Source organism: Grammomys surdaster, unplaced genomic scaffold, assembly GCF_004785775.1.
Source record: "Grammomys surdaster isolate TR1022 unplaced genomic scaffold, NIH_TR_1.0 130, whole genome shotgun sequence".
In the NCBI taxonomy this organism is placed as follows: domain Eukaryota; kingdom Metazoa; phylum Chordata; class Mammalia; order Rodentia; family Muridae; genus Grammomys; species Grammomys surdaster.
In genome coordinates, this window is record NW_021604588.1 from 517,295 (window position 1) to 525,476 (window position 8,182).

An 8,182-nucleotide genomic window follows, 5' to 3' on the forward strand; every position below is an offset into this window, starting at 1 on the left:
AATGTTTAAGGTCTTCATTCCAAAGGAACTCCAAGATGAGTTCTTAAATGAAAAATTCTGAGTAGAGATAGTTGGTTATATATGTTACAAAGTGCTTTCAGAATCTATATATACATTACTGGTTTATTTCTACATTGGTGCTAGAAGGCTATACTGTAACACGCAGCACTTGTAACCACTGACAGCACTAACAGGAGAACTATATCAATATGGTAAGTCTTAACACAAAGACAACTTTCCAGGAGAAAAAAAAACTATTATAAACTGTTGAAAAAATAAAATAAAGTCATCTCTGTTCACAGACTCAATGCAAATATTCTCAGATGTCAATTCTGTTTAAGGGTATCTACAAATTCAATATAATCTCTACCAAAATTCCAATAATATTTCTACACAAGTAAAAAAATAATACAAAAATCTATAAGAAAACCTAAAAGACCCAGAATAAAGAAAATAATCTTGAAAAAGAATAAAGTTGAGGTATCACACCTTCATAAAGACAAATGGAAATAAATGAAAGTAGATACAGAGCCCAAAAATAAACTTTGGAATTTATGCTCAAATTATTTTCAACAATATGAAAAAGGAAAAGACAACCTTTTAGCAAATTAAAATCATTTAAATGGGTAAAGAACTTCAACACACATTTCCCCCAAAGAAGAGATTTTTCTTGATGTCACCCATCATTACAGAGCGACAAAGTTGACACACAGTAAGGGACCATGTTATACCCAGTAGGATGGCTGTAATTCTAGAACATGGAGAAGTCAGAACACTTGTAACATTGCTAGTGACACTGCAAAATGGTATAGGAATGATCATGTGATCCAGAAATTCTACTTCTCAGCTTAAATATGTACAACGCTGAAAATGAACACAGAGGGACTCATGTCCATGGTAGCACATTCACAACAGCCAAAATCATGTGACTCATGTCCCCACCATCAGATAAACAGGTAAATCAAATGTGAATCGCTACTCATTCTTACATAGAAAGGCATCCTTGACACATGATGCGACATGGATGAAACCTGATGTTATTATTGCTAAAAGAATGACAGGGAAGGGAGTTGATGGAGACAATAGGGAGATGAGAGAAAGTGGGATGGGGTAGTAGTCAGAATATATTATAAACATGCATGAAAATGTCAAATAAGAAATGTAGTCAATAAGATAGAAAAGATATTGGGGAAGATACCCAACATCAACCTCTGACCTTCATGCACACACACACCCCTACACCCACACATGAACATGTATATGTGCACACACACACACACAAATATATACATGTATACATATAGAAAAAATAAGAACTAAATACATTTAAAATAATAGTCAAAGAGTGTGAATTCTGGAATCAACCTTGTTGGGTTTAAATCTTTAACACTCTGTTTAAAAATCACATCACCTTAGGCAGAGTACTTAACACTTCTAAGCCCCAGTTTCCTTATCTGTAAAGAAGGAATAACAGTGATGCACTGAGTTATTTTGAGGGACACACAGGGTTCATATTGGTGTCTGCCCATCATGGGGGCTTGATTAGAGTGGTACTTTCCTATTACTGGTGTCTTTAATTAATAAACAGCTGTGACCTCCTGCACCCTACCACTGTGCCAAGTACTAAAAACACGTAGGTTATGGGGATGGATGCCCGCCTTCATGGCTCACTACTTTGAAGTGAGCCACATTTGCATCTTTACTAGAGTGCTCACTTAAGAGTATTAAAACAGTCATGATGGAAAAAGCCTCAGAAAGAAAAAAAGAAGACACGGTTAGATGGAAGGTGTGAAGTATTTGTAATGATTAGACTATCTCAAAACAGAAGGGTTTATGAAGCCAGAGTAATCTAAATAACTCCCACCGGGAGCAGCAGGGGACATTAAGAAGGTTAGACCTGTGATCACGAATAATGTCACATTGCTCAGAGTCTGTGCTGGTATGGGGGCCCAAAGGCTGAACATAAGCAACTTGGCCAAGGAAGGACTGCAGGCTGGCAGTCTCAAAGATATCTCTGCTTCATGACATCACCTACATTCCCCAGCAGGGACCCTAGGTATCCATATGTCACATGTGAATTCTAATTCAAAATGACAGACACAATTTCACATAGATGAGCGGAGAGGAACCAAGTCACCAGCACCCCTGGGTGGTAGAGAGATGGATAGAAAACGACAAAGAAGTCACCACCGCCTTTCTCTGGATCAGAAAAAATTCCAGGCTCGAGATGTTGGAATCAAACATGGAAACAGGATATGCAGGTGAAAATCTGGTGGAAAATACCCCTAAGCCCTCAGGGAGCCCAGAGAGGGCTCCCCACCCCAGATCTAGCTGGACCAGGAATCCAGATAAAGCTGAAATTGCTTTTGAAGAAAAAGAAGACTTTAAGGATTCAATAAGATGAGAAGTCATTGGATGGAAGAAAATAGGTAAGATAACCTTATTATAGTTTTTAAGGACTACCTGGGCTCTAGGTTGAGAACACAATCCATGTAGGACAGTGAAATGGTTTAAATGGGAATGACCCCACAGACTCATATATTTGAACATGTTTGATTCCTAGTTGGTGTAATGTTTAGGAAGAATTAGGAGGTATGGCCTTATTGGAGGAGGAGTCACTGTGGGTGGGTTTTAAGGTTTTAAAAGCCTACACCAGACTCCATCTTGTTCCTTCTGTTCTCTGCCTGTAGATCAGGATGTAAGCTCTCAGCTGCTGCCCAGCACCATGCCTGTCTTCCTGCCACTATGATCTTCACGGTGATCACCCTCTGAAACTGAAAGCAAGCTCCCAGTTAAATGCTTTCTTTTATAGACTGCCTTCATCATGGCGTCTCTTCATAGCAAAAGAACAGTAACTAGACAGATATCATTCTTCCATCATAAGTAAAATCTTGGTTCAACCCAGAAAGAGGTGGTAGTGGCTTGAACTCCACTGATAACAGTGAAGGTGGCAAGAAGTGGGTGTGTTCTGAAGGCAGAGCCAACTGCATTTGCTGACAGATTGGATGTAGGGGGAGAAAGAAAGACAAGTGTCAAGGATGACACTAACATCTTTTGACTTGAGCTATTAAAGGGATAAAGTTGTCATTAATTGAGAAACAAGGGAGCAAATTTTATAAGAAAGAGCAAGAATTCAGCTTGAACGTGGAAAATTTAACAAGATCAGTGTCTTGTCAATGGCACATAGGCAACTGAATGGACATACATAGAGTTCAGTGAACTATAGCTGAGAAGCCACCTGCCGATGGTGATATTTTAAACCCAGGGTCATTGATGAGAGATTATAGATAAAGAAGAAAACAGACTCGATTCCTGGGGAATCTAAGACTCATAGCCTGACTGGGAGAAAAACCCTGTAAGTTATCAATAAGGTAGGAAAACACCAGGGGAGGACTGGACATCATCAAAGTCAAGAGCAGAAAACACTACAGGAAAAGGGATAACTATGTATCAGCTACTGGTGTCAAGGGTTTCACAATGAGAACTTAGAGTTGACAACAATTTTGCAGTAGATGGTGATTAAAAGAGACTCTGGTCAAAACACGGAATTCGAGACAGCAGAATACTCAGCCCTAAATGAGACATCTATAGCATAGTCCTTCCCCCTTCCCACCAAGGCTCAGGGATTGTTGTAGGAGAGAGAACAGAAAGATCTGGAGATCTTTTCAAAATACTGTTTCAAAGGAAACAGTATTTTCCAGACCCAGTAGGACAGTTGTACATAAGAACTCACAGAGGTTGTGACAGCATGGATAAGACCTGTATAAGCTCAAATTAGACAAAGTCCCAGGCTGGCTAGAGGAGATGAGCATGAAGGCTTGCCCTTGCTAAGGTGCTAATGGCAACTAATGGTTGATAGGAGAGAGATAGAGACAGTTTTCCTTAAGGATATGATGACTCCTTGTAGCCCCAGTGGAAGGCCATACATCTCAGAGTATATGGGTAGCACAAATCGTACTTAATGAGTTTGAAAAAAAAAAAAGAGGAAACAAAGTTTGTGAGTAAGGAAGTAGGGTGAATCTGGGAGGAGTTGGCGGATGGATGAATATGATCAAAGTACAGTGTATGAAATTCTCAATGAATTAAAAAATTAAAGGAGAAAATCTAATTGACCACAAGATTGGGTGGCAAGCAAGCCACTGACAAATTTAGGAAGACTAAACGTGATAAAGAGAGGGGAAGACAGGAACAACATCTTAAGAGACACAGAAAGAACGGGAGTAGCTGTAGTGTAAGCAAATTTGCTCTTTACACATGTATTTAAATAGTAAATAAGAAAAGGATTGCAGGGCTAGTTACCTGTGGTGTGTGACGCCATAGTGAATGTTTTAGGAAGGGGGCAGTAAACCAGTATGCTTGGACTACACTTGACTTTTTGCTTTGATAAGTAGTTTTGTAGGGGGTACTCATCTATGCCTATCCTTTTTTTTTTTTTTAGCAAACATTATTTTAATAGCACCAATTAAATGGTACAGTTTTAACATAAGCAAAAAATGAATCCTTACAAAATTTTAATGCCAGAATAAACATTTCAGAAATGGTTTTAGAGGGCCTTAAAACTTAACACATTCTTTTTTTTTTTTTCTTTTTTTGGTTTTTTGAGACAGGGTTTCTCTGTGTAGCCCTGGCTGTCCTGGAACTCACTCTGTAGACCAGGCTGGCTTCGAACTCAGAAATCCACCTGCCTCTGCCTCCCAAGTGCTGGGATTAAAGGAGTGTGCCACCACCACCCGGCAACTTAACACATTCTTAAAAAGCTTTCTTTAAAATGGAAGGCAGGTTGTATTCAGTGGATATGAGCAGAATCAATGACATTTGTATTTAGTCAAAAGTTCCCTTGGATTTATCTCAGGTAAACACAAGTTTCATTAGCTTAATAACTGCGAACTACAAAATAATTTTCAGAGGTACAGAAGGCACACCTTCAACTAATACAGCATGTTAGTTTAAACTACTTGAGAACTGCAAATCTGCATAAGAAAAATAATTTTTAGGTATGTTCCTTCGGTTCACTAACTCTCCTTCTCTTCAGCACTGATTCTTGACTAGAGTCCAAGACGTGAAGGACTGTTTTCCCAGATTGACGAAGACTTCTCTTCCGGTTTTCTTTAGAAGTTTGTGCTTGTTTATTTCCATTTGCCATTTTACTCTGAAAGATTTTTCCACTTCTTGTTTTGCTTTCAGATACATCAAGTTCAGACGTTTTACTGACTAACTGTTCAACCTGACAATGAGAAATTGAAGGACTTTGGCTCTTTTGAATTGCATAATTTCTTCTTCCTTACAATCTAAACTTGGTTCTTTGATTTCAGAAGCTCCAGAGTTTTCATTCTGTTCATTCATTTTAGTTTTAATGTCAAAACTATTATGATTTTCATCTTCTACACCATCTTTGTCCATTAGAATTTTTTGAAATGGTATTTTTGATTGTTTTGGTGTTAGTATGGCTGAATCAATATTTTCCATTCGTTCCTTCTCAGTGGTCACTTTTAATCTGAAGGTGTGAAAAGGTGTTGGGACTTCTCCCACATTTAAGTATGTAGGGTCCCCATCAAATATTACTCCTTCACAATCACCATCCTTAAAACCTGGTGGTTGGTAACCTGGGGGTGTAACTTCATCATAGTAAAAAAGTTTCATGGTCAGACAAACATCATTAGGTAATGGTCCTAAATTTTGCATTAGGACATAAATCTTCCGAATGAGGAGAATACTTGCTTTCTTGGTGTCAGCAGATGTTGTACTAGATTGATTGTTTTGATTTTTGCTTATAAAGTCCGTGATTGGTCCATTTTTGGTGTACTTGAATTTAAACTGGTAACATTCTGAAATTGTCTGAGGATCTTCTGGATTGGTGTATACAGCTAGAATGATCATCCTTAGATATTTCTTCTGTAAAGCATCATAGCATCCTAGCATCCACTTCACTAGCTGTGAAGAACCTGGACAGTTTTTATCTTCTTTCAGAATTTTGACACAGAGATCATCCAGATATCTTGTCCCATAAGCACGTTCTGGAAATATTCCTCTCAAATAGGTGATGCAGGATACTGAAACAGCTAGGAGTCTCTTCACAAACATTAAAGACTGATGCTCAGTTGATATCTTATTGGGAAATACCAATGCACTCCTGGTAGCTGTCCTCCGCAACAGCATAGTGGCCATCTTCAAAGAAATATTTCTTTACGCACCGCCTGAGAGAAGCGTCCGGCAGCAACAGGGAAGAGTCTCGAAGTCTATGCCTATCCTTTTTTATATATTGGCTTTAGCTGCTTCCTGGTTTGTTAAATAAGAGGCCACATGGTCTACCAATTAAAATATGTGTTGTCTTGGCCCTCTGAAGAAGAATTTTGCCAATTCTGATATAAGTATCAATCCTCAGTAGCTACTAATGCCTCAAGAAGAAAAACAACCAGACACTTTGACCTGTGACAAAAATGCTACCACCCCCTAAAAAGTCATTTGACGAGATAAGAATAATAATAACAATAACTGAAACTTGTGGGCCTAAGTATCAATTTATAGGAACATGGGGAACAGAAGTATTCAACAACACAAAGGGATACAACCAGCAAAACCAAGAATGTGGAAAATTCTACAGGAGAAAAAAAAATGATCACATTTCTTAAACAAACAGTAAGGCTCAAAAGAGAGTGGAGAAGTAAATCTCCAGATTGAGTCTTTAAGAAAAACATTCCAACCAGAAACATAGTGTGGACCTAATTAGAATTCTGATTCAAATAAACCGATTGTAGAAGAAAGTCAGGGTTGGAGAAATGTCAGCACTGCTCAGAGATTTGAAGATATTAAGAAATTACAGTCAACTCCTGAGAGTGTGGTATAGCTGTAATGTTCCTTTCGTCTGCTCCCTTTTAGAGACTGTTACTGAAATATTTATGGGTAGACTCATACAATGGCTAAGATTTGCTTCAAAGAAAAACCCCAATGGAGAGGTAGAGTAGGAGGCTTAAATGAAAAAACAAAATTGGCCCTGAGTTGATAATTATTGTGGCTAGGTAATGATTCTTGGGAGTTATTATTTTATACTACTTTGTACATGTTTCAATTCTCCACCACAAAACGTCCCATCTTTTAAAAGGTAGGCAAAAGAGACAGCAGTGTGAGAACATGGTACACAGAGGACGCGATGGTCATAAATGACACCGATTCTGAGCAGCAGTTGACAGGTGTGGGCTTAGAGAGACATCAGATACTTCCTGGATGCAGCTAGCGCTGGAGGATGGGCAGAGAAGAGAGAGTGGAGACAGTTTAAGTGAACGCCTGGGCTCTAGAGGGGTACTCTTTCCACAGATTTCCAGAATTCCTGTTTTGGAAGGGTGTGGGAAGTGATGTCATCTACGCCCACTCTGCCTTCTGCTGTCTAACATCAGGGCTTACAGCTGAGCAAAGCAGCCCCTGCCTCAAGGCCAGAGAGATGGTTCTGTGAATGAATCATTTATGCTGTGTTAAGTGTAAGGTCTGGCGTTTGGCTCCCCAGCACCCACCTGAAAAGTATAACAGGCAGCCATCTTTAACCCCAGCATTCTAGAGGCAGCGAGAGGGCATCCCTGGTGCTAACTAGCTAGCTAGGCTAGGTGAAATTTTTGAGCTCCAAGTTAAGACAGAGAACCTGCCTCACTGAATAAGATAAAAAGAGATTGAGGAAAACACTTGATGTTAATTTCAGGCCTCTACATACACACGTGCACGTGTGTACACATACATCCTTTCTCTCTCCCTCTCTTCCTCTCTCTCTCCCTCCCCCACACACACAGACACACACACACACATACACACACACAAATATCTATACATGCATATGCAAGAAAGAGATAGAGACAGTGAAAGTCCCTGTCTCACCAGGTACAGAAAGTTTTCTTCAAGAGGACCAGTCTGCATGTTGAAGATGGAAACCTCCCTACAATTCCTGCGCCACCAGGTTCTGTGTTCTGCAGAGCAAGCCCAGGTCTGCTCCCCACCAGTATCTGTCCTCTGGCCACTCAGCCCTCTCACAGCAGATTCATAATCTACCTTCTCTTTCTGGGGTGATTCACCCAGCATCCAACCAAGTGGCTTTCATTGGACTTTGGAGTCGCCTGCTGTCTGTGAGAATCCTGGCTGTGAGTTTTTACAGCTGGAGTCCACAGCATCCATTGGGTTTTCAGAAGGTTCTCTGACGACA

General features: G+C 39.7%; 1 protein-coding gene across 1 annotated transcript; it reads right to left on the reverse strand.

The window, feature by feature from the left end:
- Positions 1-4,990: 4,990 nt before the first annotated feature.
- LOC114612499 (HORMA domain-containing protein 1-like) lies at positions 4,991-6,165 on the reverse strand. The gene is given in 2 exon segments (XM_028757483.1): positions 4,991-5,259; positions 5,262-6,165. Coding segments are annotated over 2 exon segments (1,173 nt in total).
- Between the last annotated feature and the right edge of the window lie 2,017 nt (positions 6,166-8,182).